The sequence below is a fragment of the Agelaius tricolor genome, unplaced genomic scaffold (genome assembly GCF_023055355.1).
Source record: "Agelaius tricolor isolate 1412-34295 unplaced genomic scaffold, bAgeTri1.0.p SCAF_55, whole genome shotgun sequence".
Classification (NCBI taxonomy): Eukaryota; Metazoa; Chordata; class Aves; order Passeriformes; family Icteridae; genus Agelaius; species Agelaius tricolor.
The window spans coordinates 542,994-558,343 of NW_027269315.1; the positions used below are offsets into that span (position 1 = coordinate 542,994).

The 15,350-nt window shown below is 59.1% G+C and overlaps 3 protein-coding genes across 12 annotated transcripts; 2 read left to right on the forward strand and 1 right to left on the reverse strand.

The window, feature by feature from the left end:
* The first annotated feature begins 825 nt into the window (after positions 1–825).
* Positions 826–2,878, forward strand: LOC139604747 (ankyrin-3-like). 3 transcript variants are annotated; one of them, XM_071455972.1, is made up of 2 exons: positions 826–1,225; positions 1,718–2,878. In XM_071455972.1, the coding sequence occupies exon 2, from the start codon at positions 1,773–1,775 to the stop codon at positions 2,412–2,414; it is 642 nt and encodes a 213-aa protein (XP_071312073.1). In that variant the 5' UTR covers positions 826–1,225; positions 1,718–1,772; the 3' UTR covers positions 2,415–2,878. The 3 variants fall into 3 exon arrangements, with proteins under 3 accessions (XP_071312073.1, XP_071312072.1, XP_071312071.1); XM_071455971.1 differs by having other exon boundaries at positions 1,737–2,878; XM_071455970.1 differs by having other exon boundaries at positions 827–1,225; positions 1,740–2,878.
* CSAD (cysteine sulfinic acid decarboxylase) lies at positions 2,851–9,661 on the reverse strand. 5 transcript variants are annotated; one of them, XM_071455959.1, is made up of 16 exons: positions 9,201–9,661; positions 8,679–8,913; positions 8,142–8,605; positions 7,200–7,326; positions 6,459–6,549; positions 5,992–6,098; positions 5,774–5,889; positions 5,200–5,279; positions 5,069–5,123; positions 4,375–4,491; positions 4,236–4,300; positions 4,043–4,124; positions 3,759–3,958; positions 3,640–3,691; positions 3,271–3,360; positions 2,851–3,165 (listed from the first exon to the last, which is right to left on the reverse strand). In XM_071455959.1, the coding sequence occupies exons 3-16, from the start codon at positions 8,283–8,285 to the stop codon at positions 2,992–2,994; spliced, it is 1,500 nt and encodes a 499-aa protein (XP_071312060.1). In that variant the 5' UTR covers positions 8,286–8,605; positions 8,679–8,913; positions 9,201–9,661; the 3' UTR covers positions 2,851–2,991. The 5 variants fall into 5 exon arrangements, with proteins under 5 accessions (XP_071312060.1, XP_071312059.1, XP_071312062.1 ...); XM_071455958.1 differs by having other exon boundaries at positions 8,679–9,598; XM_071455961.1 differs by lacking the exon at positions 7,200–7,326 and having other exon boundaries at positions 8,679–9,598.
* Positions 9,662–9,742: 81 nt separating this feature from the next.
* On the forward strand, positions 9,743–14,764 carry ZNF740 (zinc finger protein 740). Of its 4 annotated transcripts, none has more exons than XM_071455974.1 (8): positions 9,746–9,860; positions 10,608–10,916; positions 12,305–12,436; positions 13,628–13,714; positions 13,818–13,877; positions 14,021–14,135; positions 14,259–14,377; positions 14,459–14,764. In XM_071455974.1, exons 2-8 carry the CDS (start codon positions 10,908–10,910, stop codon positions 14,549–14,551), a joined length of 615 nt encoding a protein of 204 aa, XP_071312075.1. In that variant the 5' UTR covers positions 9,746–9,860; positions 10,608–10,907; the 3' UTR covers positions 14,552–14,764. The 4 variants fall into 4 exon arrangements, with proteins under 4 accessions (XP_071312077.1, XP_071312076.1, XP_071312075.1 ...); XM_071455973.1 differs by having other exon boundaries at positions 10,608–10,802; XM_071455975.1 differs by lacking the exon at positions 13,818–13,877 and having other exon boundaries at positions 9,744–9,860; positions 10,608–10,802.
* Positions 14,765–15,350: the final 586 nt, after the last annotated feature.

Consider the following 15,350-nt stretch of genomic DNA (forward strand, 5'->3'; position numbering starts at 1 on the left):
GAACTGGGCTACCCCCACACGAAGGGTGCAGGATACTCTCACATCTCTGTCCCCCCTTACCCTGGAATTGAGGTACCCCTGTGCCATAGGAATGGGCTACCCCAACATTCCTAAGATTCCCTTACTCTGGGATGGGGTCACCTCCATACTCTGGGATCGGGGTCCCTCCACACCGTGGGACCACAAGCCCCCCCATCCCTGGGACCCCCTGGGACCCTCCCTGAGGTTTGAGGTCTCCCTGTACCACAAGGGCAGGGTCTCCCCCATTGCAGGTCGTTAAGGGACCCCAGAAAAAGCATCCACCCCCCCTCCACGATTCCCCCTCAGAACCTCTTGCCGTGGCCAGAGGCCTCTTTGGCAGGAGGTGGAGAGGTCTCACCTGTGGGGGGGCCCTCGAGCAGTGGGGTTTCCCGGGGATCCGTGGGGCCGGGGGGATCCCGGGGGGCCGACCCCCCCCCAGCGTCCATTGCCGCTGTCCCCTGGACGGAAGGACCAGGGGGGAAGAGAGGGGGCAGGGAGAGAACTGGGGTGACCCGAGGACACCCCACGGGGGGGCCGCTGCCTCCCCCAAGGGAGGGTTCGGCCTGCCCGAAGCCCTTCCGTGCTCCTCCTGACGCTGGGGTCACACACAGTGACATGATGGCACTGCCCTCGTCCCACCCCACAGCCCCTCCCATTCCCCCACGGAGGAACCCCTGTATCTGGCGGGGGGGGGGGGGGGGGGGGTCGCTCCCTCTCGCCCCTCCTCCCGCAACTCAGCAATCGCGGCGGAGCTCTCGCAAGGGGAAGCGGAAAAAAGAAAGGACACGGCGGGGGCGAGGGGAATTGCTCACTCTCCGTTTGGGGGGGGGGTGTCCCCGGTGGCCACTCACCGCTGTTGGGGAGCACGGGGGCTCAGGGGCACCGGACGAGGCCGGGCGAAGGGAAGGGCTCCCGCGCGGTCGCACTCGGGGCTGGACATTGGGCCCAAAACTCACTACCCGCACCCCCGAACCGCCCCTGAGCCCCCAAACGACGCTCCGGACTCCGCTCCGGACTCCGCTCCGGACTCCGCTCCGGACTCCGCTCCGGACTCCGCTCCGGACTCCGCTCCGGACTCCGCTCCGGACGGCCCCACGCAGGACGCGCCCCGTCCATTCAAAGCGGCCCCGCTCCGCTGTGGCGGGAGAGGAAGCCGCGCCTCCACTCCGCAGATGCGGAACTGCCCTGGCGGGAACGGAGCGCGGTGAGAGCGGGGCGGCGGCGGCGGGAGAACGATGGGCTTGAGGGAGAGAACGGTGGGAATCCGGGTTAGGGAAGTACCGAGGGCGCCGCGAGATCGTGGGGACCCGGAAGGAAGGGCACTAGGCACACGGCGGGGACATCGGGAGGGACATCGGGGGGAGCCAGGACAGAGTGGGGGCACTGGGGTGACATTGGGCGTCCCAGGCCCAAGGAAGGATGGGGAGGCACAGTGGGGACCCAGCCCCAGGGTTGGGGGGCCACTGGGGGGAGGCTCGGCGGTCTCAGGCCCAAGGCAGGGCGGGGTGCTCTAGGGGGACGCTGGGAGGGTTCAGCCCCGGGGGCACCAGGAAAGCCCTCGGGGTGGGTGGTGACCCATCTATCCCCAATTTATGGAGCACAGGGTGACCCCTCTCCACTCACACCCCGAATTTTTTGGGCCCAGGGGTCACCCCCTTTATCCCCCACTTTTTGGGCTGCATGGTGATTCCTCTAGCCCAGCTCTTGTGTCCCAGCAGTGACCCCATTTCCCTGCGGGATTTTCTGCCCCGATGGCGAGAGACGAGCGGGCAGCGCTGCTGGATGTGCACCAGGCGCTCTCGGAAAAGCAGTTCCAGGACCTGAAGTACCTACTGGGAAGCGAAATTCCTGCCGGGCTTGTGCTCCAGGCATCGCGCTCAGAGTTGTGCCAGATCCTCCTCGAGCGCTTCCCGGGGAATTTCCTGCATGTGACCGCTAGGATCCTGCGGCAGATCGGCCGCCTCGACCTCATCCAGCGCTTCCAGCTGCCCCTGGAAGAGCAAATCCTGGAGGAAACCCCCAGGGAACCTAATGGGGACACCCCCAATGTGACCGGGGACCCCACTTCAGGACAGCATCCTGGAGGGATTCCAGCTCCACCCGTGAATTCCCGACGCTTGACAGAGAAGGATTTGATGACAGTCGCCCGAAAATTGGGAAGAGAGTGGCAGGAGGTGGGAATTCTGTATCTAGGGCTGGAGCGGAGCCGGCTGGAGCAGATCCAGGAGGAAAATCCGAACAATTCCATCCTGCGGAGTTTTGAGATGCTGCGGGATTGGCAGCGGCGGCAGCGACACGAAGCCACGGCGTCCCAGCTCCTAGCCTGCCTTGAGCAAGCCGATCGTCTTGATCTCGAGATCCTCAACTTCCTCCGGAGCCTCCAGGGGAATTGAGGGACCCCCAAACTCCATTTCTGGGCGAGGGGAGTGTGATATCACATTAATTTAAAATTGGGACCATTAAATGCTCTTTTATTCCATGAGTGCTGAGTTTTAGGATCAAGTGCGGAGAACATCCATCTTTACTCCTGATTTAAAGATCCCAGAAGGAAGTCCAGGCTCTGCTCCACCTCCTCAGGGATGGACGCAGCAGGTTTTGCAGTACTCTCACAAGAGTTTTTTTGGGTACTAACAGATCCTCTTCCCTACAAGTTCCAGCCTCTGGAGCTTCAAGAAGTCATGGGAATGTCAGGAGAGTCACAAGGCCACTCACTACATGCTGTTCCCAGAATCCACAACCTCCTCTGGAGCTTCCAGGGGAATTAAGGGACCCCCTACACCCCAAACCCTATTTTGAGGGTGGGGTTATATCAAATTATTATCAGATCAGGACCATTAAATGCTGTTTTATTCCAAAAGTGTGGAATTTTGGGGTCATTTCCAATTTGGGATGTGGGGAGGAAATCAAGGCTCTGTTCCTCAGGGATGGGGGGAAGGTTTTGGGGTCTTTCACAGGGGTTTTGGGGAGTGCTCACAGATCCCATCCCAATTCCTGTATCTCATCCAGGAAGAAGTCCAGGTCCTGGCGGGTGACAGCAGGATTGGTGATAATTTGCCGGAAGAAGTTGACGTGGGATCCTTGGGGTTGGTATCCCACCATCATGGAGCCCCTCCGGATCATCTTTTCCTTGATGGTTGGGGCCACCTAGGGGGAAACACCATTTCAGGAGGATTTTGTTTTTCTTTTTGGGTGATTTTTGGGGATTTGGAAGGCTGTTGGTGGTGGGGGAATTTGGAATTCTGGGCTCACCTTTCCCAGTTTGTCCCAGAATTCCGGGGAGTTCTCCTGGCCCCGCAGGCTGGGTGGGATGAACCAGAAGCAGAGGTTGATAAATTCTGGCTGCAGGAAGAGGAAGAAGAAGGAGATCATGGCCATTCACCCAATTCTCAGAATCTGATTGGGATTCGGAATGCCAGGAATTCAGCCATGTGTATTCAAACCTCTGAGATTTCAGCCTCTGGGATTGAAAACTCTGGAATTTAAACTTTGGGGATTCAAACCTTTGGGATTAACCCCCAGGGAGTTAAAGCTCCAGGATAATTTAAACCTGTGGCATTCCAACCTCCAGGACTCTTAGGTGTCCATATCCCCCATCCTACATTCCACCATCACCCTTACCTCCATCACCAGCTGGAATCCCTCCCTCCTCTTCACCTGCTCCAACAGGTACCTGGGGAGAGCAAAGGGGTGAAGCCAAGTTTGGGAGGGTGGAGGGTCCCCCTGATCCTGGGGCTCACCGAGTGGCACTGAACGCCCGCTCCACACGCTGTGCCAGCCCCCGGGTCCCCACAGCTTTCCAGAGGATCCAGAGCTTGAGGCCGTCGGCACGGCGGCCGCACTGGGGGCTCTTGTCCCCTGTGTCCAGGGACACGTCGTAGAACTTGTCCCGCTGGAACAGGTAAGAGGCCCCCACGCCATGGCAGCGCTGCAGGAGCCCCTGGGAGGAGCAGGGGGCACCAAAATTAATGAGGGGGCCCAGAAGGCATCCTAGGAGCATGAATTCAGGATGGGGGGCACCTACGGAGCTGTCATGGAGCAGGAATGCCGAGCACTGCAACCCCACCATCAACAGCTTGTGGGGGTTCCAGGTCACTGAGTCAGCTCTGGTGGGGGGAAACAGCAGAGTTTGGGGGGGCCCTGTGGGGAAAAAGGGTATCCCCAAAAGCTCAGAGGGTGGGTGGGAGTCTTTTGCAGGGGTAGGGGGAGGGACACACCTGTGGATGCCGGCAAGGAGGTGACGGAGTCGGGGGGACAGGAGGGCGCTGCCCCCCCATGCTGCCTGCAGGAAAAGGGGGATCAGCACCCACAGGGGGACCCCCGAGCCCCCCGCCAGCCAAGCACCCCTGAACTCACGTCCACATGCAGCCATAGCCCGTGGCGGGCACAGACGTCGGCGATGGCGTCCAGCGGGTCGAAGGCACCTAGGACGGTGGTGCCACTCGTGGCACACACAAAGAGGGGCTCCGAGCCCTGGGGGGAGGATTAGGGAGGGGTCTGGGGGTATTGGAGGGTGCAGGGGGCATGGAAGGGGGTAGAGGGCAGGGGAGCATAGGGAGTCAAAGGTGGCCAGGATGGTGGCACAGAAAAAGAAGGGGCTCTGAGCCCTGGGTGGGCATTTGTGGGGACTTTGAGGGGGCTGAGGAGGAAGGCTGGGGGGGGCTGGAGGATACAGGGAGACATTGGGGGTGCAGGAAATGGGCTACAGAGGACTTTGGGGCAGACAGGGGACTGACTTTAAGGGGGGACAGGAGGTCTGGGGAGGACAGGGGACTTTGGTGCATTGAAGAGTTGAAGAGACAGTGGGGGGGCATTGGAGGATATTCAGGTTATTTGGGGGGACATTGGGGAGATTTGAGGAGACATTGAGGGACATGGAGGGTGGTTTGTGGACATGGGAAAGGCTTTGAGAACATTGGAGAGGCTTTGGGGACTTAGAGGGGGACACACGGACTTTGAGGGAGCTTTGGGAACCCTGGGAAGGCCGTTGGGGATACTGTGGAGGCATTGGGGAGTTTGAGGGGCTTTGAGGTGTGCAGCCTCTCCTGACCTCAGCTTTCACCCTCTGGATCTCCTTCTCCAGCTCTTCCGGGATCATCTTCCCCCTGAAAGGAAGGGATAGGGATGGATACATGCAGGAATCCCCTGACCTGGGGTCCCTCGGGACCTCCCAGCACTCACCTCTCATCTGTCCGCACCAGGTGAACATTGTCCGTGCCAATTCCCAGGAGAGCAGCTCCTTTTAGGATGGAGTAATGGCTCTGGGCAGGAAAACAGGACTGGGATTGGGGGGACCCCAGGAACCAGATCTGGGGTCACCTCAGGGACCAGACTTGGGGTAACCCCAGATTTTGGGTAATCTCAGGGATCAGACTTGGGGTGACCCCACAGGCCAGGTTTTGGGGTAACCTGTGAGCAGGTTTTGGGGTGACCCCATGGATCAGGTTTAGGGCAACCTCCAAGGATCAGCTTTGGGGCAACAGCAGGATCAGGTTTTGGGATGACTCCAGGTGACCCCCTGGATCATGTTTTGTGGGGATCCCAGGGATCAGATTTGGAGTCACCCAGAGGATCAGGTTCGGTGTGACCTCAGGGGGCCACATTTGGGATGAGTCCAGGAATCAGGTTTTGGGATGACCTCAGGGATCAGGTTTTGGGGTGACCCCAGGAATAAGGTTTGGAATGACCCCATGGATTAGAATTGGGATTACTCTGAGGATTAGGTTTTGGGGTAACCTCGAGCCCCCACTCCCACCTCCTGGGATGCAAACAGGCCCAGGCGAGGCAGGTCCCAGTTCCCTCTGCTCCGGCTCTCCGGGAAACGCCGGAATCGCGCCACATTCATGGCCAACATGTTGGACATAGAGCCCCCTGCCCAGGACAGGGACCTCTGTTTCACCCCCAGGGCACCATGGACAGGCTGCCAGGGGCAGAGGGGGGACAGGGATACCCCTCAGGAAGGGTCTGGGATACCGGGAGCGAAGATCCCGTCGCCGCTGCTCCACCCCACAAGCTCCCGGAGCTTGGCCAGGACCTGCTCTTCCATCAGCACCAGCACTGGGGCCACTTCGTATGTGTACCTGGAAGGGCCCAGCAGGAGTTGGGGGGTTCCCCTCCCCCTGAAACCTCAGAACCCCAAACAACTTTCCCCAGAGCCTCAGCACCCCAAAACCCTCCCCCCAAAACCCCCCCTCCATCAGCACCAACACTGGGGGCCAGATCAGGGGAGTCAGCAAAGGGTTTTGGCAGGTACTTTCTCATTTGGGCTCCTCAATCCCCCCAAAACCCTCCCTCCAAACCTGAGCACCCCAAAATCCTCCCCCCACTCCATCAGCACCAGGAGCTCCTTGCAGGTGGATCTGGGGGAGGGGAGGGTCACAGCAGGTTTTTGAGGGGTCTCCCCACCCACCAGCCCCCCTTTGGGAGTGTCGGGGGCTCACGGGCTCGTGTTGAGGGTCTCGGTGAGGAACCGGCCAGCCAGGGCGTGGTGGTCCAGCCCTGAGAAAAGCTGGTTGAAGAAGCGGGGGTGACCTGGGGGAACACGTTGGGGACAGAGGGTGGTCAGGGGAGGACATGGGGGGGGAGAGGGGGGAACAGAGAGAGATATGGGAGGGGATAGGGAGAAATGGGGGGGACCATGAGAGAGTTTGGGATGGCACGTGGGGGGTGGAACACGGGAAGATAAGGGAAGGACCTGGGAGGTTCGGCGGAGTCATAGCAGGGTCATAAGGAGACTGGGGAGACAGGAGGAGGACATGGAGGGCAGAATGAGGGGGTGTGAGGAAGTGGGAAAATGAGGGGGCAGGGGGGATATAGGGGAATCAGGGGGGACACAAGAGGGACATGGAGGATGGGGGGACATGAAGGATGGGTGGGTAGGGAAGGAACAGATGGAACATGGGGGAGTTGGGGGCACATGGGGAGGGTCAGGGAGTGGATAGGGGGGGAAATGGGGGGGCGCACGGGGGCAGTCAAGCGAGACACAGAAGATCGGGGGTTCATGGAGGGGAACATGGCAGGGGCCACAGTGTTTGACACTGGAGGCACCAGGGCCACACTGGGAACTGCTGGGCTGAAGTGAGAGCTGCTGCGCCAAATGGAGTTTGTGCAGAGCTAAACTGGGAGTCACTGGGCCTGCCTGGGGCTGTACTGGTGTGCACTGGTGTGTACTGGGAGCGCACCAGTGCGGACGCTGAAGCGCAGCACGTCCCGGCAGCGCTGCAGGAGCCGCTCCCGCCCCTCCCCGTCGCTCCGCAGCTCCAGATCCAGCAGGTCCCGGAGCTCCTGCGGCTCCTTCCAGTCACACACCTGGGAAAGTGCTGGGAATGACTGGGAGGGACTGGGAACGGGACTGGAAACCGCAGGGGGAATGGGCTGGGAATGATGTTGAGAATGGGACTGGGAATGGAAACAAGACTGGGAATGGGACTGGGACTGGAACCAGGAAACAGAATGGGAATGGGACTGGCACCAGAACTGCAAACAGAATGGGGAATGGGAATGAGAATGGGGCTGGAAGTGGGACTGCAAATAGGACTGGAAATGGAAACAAGATGGGGAACGAGACTGGAAATGAGAATGGGACTGCAACTGGGACTTACTCTCATTCCCAGCCCCAGTGCCACTCCCAGTCCTGTTCAGAGTATAAGATTGGGAAGGGGACTCAGAATGGGAACAGGACTTGAAATGGGAACGGGACTGAGAATGGCACTGGGAATGGGACTGGCTGTTGGAACAGGGCTGGAAGCAGGACTTGTATTAGGAACAGGATTGGGAATGGGACTGGAACTGGTTTTCAGAATGGGAATAGGACTGGGAAAGGAGCAATATTGTGACCCTCATCCCCTTCCAAGTCTGCTTCCAGTCACATGCCTGGGAATGACTGGGAATAGGATTGGGAATGACTGGGAATGAGAATGGGATTGGGACTGGGACAGGGAATGACTGGGAACAGGACAAGCAATAGGGACAAATCAGGAACCCCACCCCTTCCCAGGGAGCTCCTTCCAGTCACGTACCTGTGGGGACAGGAATGGGATTGGGATTGAGAATGGTACTGGAAACAGGAATGGGAGGGATGGGACTGGGGACCCCCCCTCTCCCGAGTGCCCCAGTGTCCCAACCTTCTGTGTCACATCTGTGCTCTTCCGCACGCCCTCCTCCAGCAGGATCTGGAACACTTCCTGCAGGAATTCCTCCCCAGCGGCCGTGTCCAGGCCAGGACATTCCAATGAGATGCTGTCCCCAGACCCAGAGGGCTCAGCCATGGCAGGAGAACACAAGGAGACCCCAAAGTGCAGCGGGAGGGACCCTGGAATTGGCAGCAGGTGGCAGGAGTGGGGGATCCCAGGATGAGCTTCTCCTGGAAGGAGATAATCTTGGGATAAAGTGATGCCGGGACAAGGATCTTCTGGGATAAGGTGGTCCCAGAACAAGGTGATTGTGGGACAAGGATCTCCTGGGATAAGGTGATCCCAGGCTGAGCTTTCCCTGGGGATGAGGTGCTCCTGGAATAAGGCTCTCTCAGGATGAAATTCTCCTGGGATACGGCGATTCCAGAATGATGTTCTTCTGGAATGAGGTAGTTCTGGAACAGGATGATTGCAAAATTAGGTGTTCCCAGGATGGGTTTCTGCAGGCATCAGGCTCTCTGGACTCACCTCTCCTCTCACTTCTGCCAGCTGCAATTTTCCAAGATCAGGATTAGGTGATCCTGGGACCAGGGGATCCTAGAATTAAGTGCTCCCAGGAGAAGCTTTTCCTGGGATCAGGCTCTTCTGGATCAGGCTTTCCCAGCTCCTCTCTCTTCCCTCCCCAGGATGGAATTTTCCTCTGGTCACGTCGCCAGGGGGCAAGGAGCAAAGTCCAGGACTCGGGAAGGAGCCCCGGAGGGTTCTGGGGACAGGGGGCAGGGTTAGGACTGTGTCCCCGGATCTATGGGAAGAGTGGTGACCCCATATGACCTCCCACTCCCAGTGTCCCCACAACCCATTCCCAGTGTGGCCCCCACCCATTCCCAGGGTCTCCAAACTTATTCCCATTGTCCCCCTTGTCCCCATTGTGCAGCCCACCTGTCCCCAGTGTCCTCCCATCACTCCCAGTGTGTCCCCCCACCAGTGTTTGGTGTCCCCCATGTCCTGTGTCCCCACACCCATTCCCAGTGCCCTTCATTTCCAGTGTACCCCAAATCCCAGTGCTCCATTTCCAGTATCCCCCTCATTTCCCAGACGCCACGGGGAGAGCCAGTACCGGCCCCGGGGGAGTCTGGGGGGACAAAAAGGGGGGGCAGAGGAAAGGGGCGGACCAGCCCCCAAAAGGAGTAACGGGGGACACCCAAAGGGAAGGGGTGGGAGTGAGGGGGGGAGCCCAAAGCGGGGTTGTAGTGGGGGGTCCCCAAGGGTTTGTCGCGAGTGGGGGCCGCGGGGCGTGGCGCCGGCGGAGGATTGGCGGGTGGGAGGGTTCGGTCCCTGTCGCGGATGGGGGGACATGTAGGGGGCTGTAGTGGGTCCCGCTCGCGGTGAGTCAGGGGGGATCGACGGGGGGTGCGACCCTCCCCGGATAGGTCCCTCCCCTGGAGAGGGTCGGGGGCTCTCAGAGGAGTCCAGGCCGCGCCGTTGCCATGGTAACTCCCCCCACCTCCCCAGCTCCCCCACGATGGCGGCGCAGTACTCGCCGTCACGCCGCCGCTCTGCGCATGCGCACGGAAGCCCGCACTTCCGCCCGGCGCCCTGCGGCCCCGGAAGCGGCGGCGGGGGCGGGGGCTTCCGGTTCCGGGTGGCGGCGGCGGCGGGGGGGCGGCGGGGCCGGGCTCGGGCGGTCGGAGCGCGGAGGGGCCGCGGCAGGTACGGATCGACCCCCTCGTGACACCCCCTGCGAGACTCTCCGGCACCCTGAGGGCCGCCTGGACTCCGACCGGCACCGGGGGGCCGTTCCCACGGGGGATGAGGGAAGGGGAACGGGCTCGGGGTGGGAGGGGGATGGGGAGGGATTGGGGGGAGGTCCCTAACGAGAGAGGCGGCCCCGATCTCCGGTGCGGCCCCTCCCGGCGTGGCCCTCCCCAGGCCTTTCCCCGGTTGTGACCCCTCCCCGGGACACAGCCGCTGGGACACCCCCGGTATCTCTACTGTGCCCGGGGTCTCCCTGGTGGTCCCACCCCCTCCGTGCTCCCTCCCTCCCCGCTCACCCCCGGGCGTGACGCCCCCCCCCGAGACTTGGTGATCCCCCACTGTGTCACCCCCCGACTCCTCCAACCCCCGCAGGTTACAGACACTCTCGGGATCCCCGGAACCGTCCCCACGCCCACCTCCCGCTCCCCAGAGTCACCCACCCTCGGGACCCTCATTTTCCTTCTTCCCCTGGGACGCCCCCTGTTTCAGGAATTTCCCCCCCCAGTGCCATCCGGTCCTGGGACACCCCCCCCACATTCCTCGCGGGGTGTCCCTGTTTCCCCCCCGGCTCCCACCCCGAGGTCCTCTTCAGGCCCTTCTCTGACCCCCACTGCCCCCCCACTGTTCCCCCCTGACCCCACCCCAACCCCCCCTCTGTTCCCCCGACCCCGCCTCTGACCCCTTTTCCTGCTGTTCCCCCAGGCGGATCCCTCTGGATTCAGCTCCGTCCCTGCAGATCCAGCACCCGCCCAGCTCGGGGGGTCCCGGCATTGGGGGAGAGCCCGGCCCTGTCTCCCCCCCCTTCCTGCCCCAGTGGCCCCCTCAGGAGGAGGAAGAGGAGGAGGAGGAGGAGGAGGAGGAGGAGGAGGAGAAGAAGGAATGGCGGCGCCGTGGCGGGTACTGGAGCCCGCCCAAAAATCCATAAAAATTTACTGATCCCACCTTTTCTTACCCCAAACGAGCTTTACCTGGGCAAGAAGTAAGGCCAAAGGCTCCCACAGCATGGCTCAGGTAATGAGCCCCCACCCCCTGCATCCTGACACCCCCAGGCCCAGGAATTTGGGGGAACAATGGCCCCAAAAAAATGGGAAAAGGGAAAGAAGAGGGGAGAGAGCTGGAGCTTCCCTCCCCCTGCGCCAGGGTGGGGGGTGCCTCCCCATCCCCCCATCCTGCTTCAGGGGATATCACAGGATTATCCCTGTTCCCCTCAAGATTATCCTGATTTTCCCCAGAAATACCCTGAATTTTCCCCTTAGCCCTGAGGGCTTGTGAGGCCTCAAAAAAGGAGGTTCAAGATGCCCCTCAACATGTGGATTCTTCCCAAACTTCCACAGTATTATCCCAAATTTTTCCCCTGATTATCCCAGTTTTCCCCAGGATTTCCCAAATTTCTTCAGTAGCCTTTAGGGCCCCAATAAAGGCAGGTCAGTCATTCAGTAGATGGTTTGGGAGTGTCTTTGCCTCACCCCACCTTTCCCTCCCCACTTTTGGGGTTTTTCCAGAGTTATTCCTGAATTGTTCCAGTTTTCCCTGGGATAATCCAAATTTTCCCCAGGATTATCTTGAAATTTCCTTATCCATTAGATCCTCTCTGGGCTGGAAGAAGATTTTCCAACCCCAAACACACCCTGGGGTCTTCCCAGAGTTACCCCAGGATTATCCCAGTTTTCCCTGGTATTCTCTCAATACTTCCTCACATTTATCCTGAATTTTCCTTGTGATTATCCCAGTTTTCTCCAGGATTTCCCAAATTTCCCCGGTAGCATTTAGGTCCTGTCAGGCATCAAATCAATTTGGGGCTCAACCCCCCCCTAAACCCTCCTTCTCTGGGGCTCTTAACAAAATTATTCAGGAATTACCCCAGATTTTCCCCATAATTCCCCATTTTTTCCCTGGGATTATCCCCTAATTTCCCATTAACCCTTAGGTCCCAACAGGCCTCAAAAAAGGGGGTTCATCCTCCTCCATTCACAGTTTTGGGGTCTTCCCATTTTGCCATGGGTTTATCCCACTTTTCCACAGGATTATCCCAAAGTTGCGCATAATTCCCTTGAATTTTCCCATTTGACTTTAAATCCTCATTGGGCTGAAAGAAGAGGGTTCAACCCCCTCTGTCCCACTTTGGGGGTCTTCCCAGAACTATTCTGGGATCATCCCAAATTTCCCCTGACATCATCCCCAAAGCTTCCCCAGATTACCTCAAACTTCCCTTGACATCATCCCAAAGTTTCCCCAGGATTATTCCAAACTTTCCTCGAGATCATCCCAGAGTTTCCCCAGATTATCCCAAAGCTCCCATCAGGGCCCAGAAGCAGGGGACTGCTGCCCCACCCCCCTCCAGGGTGCCCCCCGGTGTTCCCGGGCTGGGGGCTGATCCTGGGGGTCCCTCCCTGTTCCAGGCGAGTCTCCTGGCCTGCGAGGGGCTCTCGGGCGTCTGCCTCGTCCCCACCGTCGCCAGCAAGAAGATGATGCCCAAATCCGGCGGGAAACAGGACGGGAACCGGGAACGGGGCTCCAGCCCTGACCTCCTGGTACGGAGTGGGACGCCCTGGCTGGGATCTGGCACCTTCCATGGGGGATCCCACCTTTGACTGGGGGATTTTGCCCTTAATTTGGGGGTTTATGCCGTCAGTCTGGCTTTTCCTACCTTTAATTTGGGGCTTCCCTGCTTTAATTTGGAGTTTTCCACCTTTAATTTGGAGTTTTCCACCTTTAATTTGGGTATTGCCACACTTAATCTGGGGGGTTTCCACTTTTAATTTGCTTTTTTTATGTTTAATTTCTTTTTTTCTGACTTTTTTGGGGGGTTTCCAACTAATTTTTTTTCCTGCTTTAACTTGGGCTACTCTGCCCCAAATTTGGCATTTTCCACCTTTAATTTGCCTCTTCCTCCTTGAATTTGAATTTTTTCTCCTCGAATTTGAGGTTTTCTCCCTTTAGTCATCCTTTCCTACATTTTGTTTGACCTTTTCCACTTCTAATTTGGCTTTTTCCTGCCTTTATTTGGCTTTTTCCTCCTTTAGTTTTCCTACTTTAGTTTCATTTTCCCACTTCTCATTTGACCTTTTTCTGCTTTAATTGAGTTTTTCATCCTTTCATTTCCTATTTCCGGCCCTTACTTGATTTTCCTTCCTTCACTTGCCCTTTGCTTTCTTTTGTTGGACTTTTTCTCCTTCATTTGGATTTTTCCTCTTTTATTTGGTCTTTTCCTGCCTCGGATTTTCCTGTTCTAATTCCATTGTTTCCCCTTCAATTCCATTATCCCCCAACCTCCCCATTCCCGCTCATCCTGAACCCCCCCTCCCCAATTTCCTGCCCCGATTTACCCTCCCTAATCCCCCCATCCCAATTCACGTCCCCCAATTCCTGCTCCCCCAACCTGCCCCAATTCCTGCTTGCCGAATCCCCCCTTCCCAATCCATCCTCCCCAATTCCTGTCCCCTTCCAAATCCCTGGTCCCTCCATCTCCCTTTCCCAAATGCCCCCCAATTTCTTCCCCCGTCCCAACTTCCCCCCCGTCCCAACTTCCCCCCTCGCCATCCCCCATCCCAATTCCTGCCCCCCAATCACCCTTTCCCAAACCCCTCCCTGCCAATTCCTGGACCCACAATCCCCTCTTCCCAATCCCGTCTCCCCAATTCCTGCCCTGTTCCAAACCCCTCCCAACTTCTGCTCCCCAAACCCCCCTTTCCAACCCCCACCCCAATTCCTGTCCCCCCCAGTCCCTCCGCCAGGACCCCGACAAGCCCCGTGCCCGCAAGGACGATGATGCTCCTGAGGCCTCCAACCCCAAGAAATCCATGAAAAAGGCAGGTCCCCTCCCCCAGCGGGGGGTCCCCCCTCGATTTTGGGGTCTGGGGGGGGTCGGGGGCCATCTCGGGGGCCGCTGACACCCCCTCGCCCCCCCGGCAGCGCCGCAAGCGGGTTCCCGGCGCCGAGGGACCCCCGAGCTCCTCCCGCCGAGGATCCCAGGTTTGCCGCCGCGCCGCACGAGGAGGAGGAGGAGGAAGACAATCTCCCAAACTCCGGCAGGCGCAGGACGGCCGGGGGGGGGGATTTGGGGGGGCTGCTGGGGGTCCCCCCGGCTCTGAACCCCCAAATCCCCCCCATTTCAGATGGTGGTGATTGAGCAAAACGGCTCCTTCCAGCTCAAGAACTTCATCTGCGACCACTGTTTCGGCGCCTTCCGGAGCAGCTACCACCTCAAACGGCACATCCTCATCCACACCGGTAATGAGCCCTCATTAATGAGCAGCCCCCCCACCCCTTCCCTCCACCGCTAATGAACCCTCGTTAATGAGCAGTCCCAGTCTCCCCGGCCCTTCCCTCACTAATTCCCGGCCGGAATTCCAGGGGAGAAGCCGTTCGAGTGTGATATGTGCGACATGCGCTTCATCCAGAAGTACCACCTGGAGCGGCACAAGCGCGTGCACAGCGGGGAGAAGCCCTACCAGTGCGAGCGCTGCATGCAGGTATTCCCGGAGAATTCCCGTGGGAATGGGCGGGGCATCCCCAGCGCCACCGCCAGACCTGAGCCCGCCTTGTCCCCGCAGAGCTTCTCCCGCACGGACCGGCTGCTCCGACACAAGCGCATGTGCCAAGGCTGCCAGACCAAGACCCCGCCCGACTCCCAGCTCCTGCTGTGAAAATCTGGAAATACCGGGAAGTTCAGGGGGTGCGGGAGGGGGGTGTTTCTTCCTGCACCCCCGCACATCACCATGCTCTGCCTCACCTGGATTTCTCACCCCTCTAAGGATGGGGAAGAACACGAGTGCTGCCAGCATGAAAAAACGGATCGTTCCTGCCCTCCGGCCTAAAAACTTGGATTATGATCCCAAAAATCCTCCTGGAATCTTCAAGTGCCCCCCCCCGCCATCGTTATACCCCTGAATCCACCCCTCCCCCTCTTAGGAAAGACTGGGAACCCCCAAACTGCCTGAAATCCCGGCGGATCCGGGATGCCTGTGCACAGGTAGGAGGGTCCCACTGGGAACAGCAGCAACAATCCCTCTCTTCTTTGGGAAAAGGAGGAAAACTGAAGATGTTGGGGAGTGCCTCAGCTTGGGGGGGTACACCCCTTTTTTTTTTTTTTTTTGGAAAATAGGAAAAGGAATTTGGGGGCCCCCTTGAGCGGCGCATCCTGTGGGACACTCAGCAGCACTTCCCATTTCCTCTGGAACTCCTTCAGATTTTGGGGGGCTTCCCCTACTTCCACATAGTTTTGGGGTGCTGCCTATGTCCCCCATGCTGGGAGGTCTGCGCCCTAGGTGGGGGCAAGGAAGGGGGGGCAAGGGGACCCCAGTTTCTGGGGAAACCCTGCTCCAAGGGAAAGGAAAACCCCTGGATCAGGGGCAAGGTTGGGGGGGGGCAGGAGCAGCCCCCAGAGACCACGAGGTGGGCCCTGCTCTTCCCCCCATTTTGGGGGGTCCCTCTCCCCCCATCACA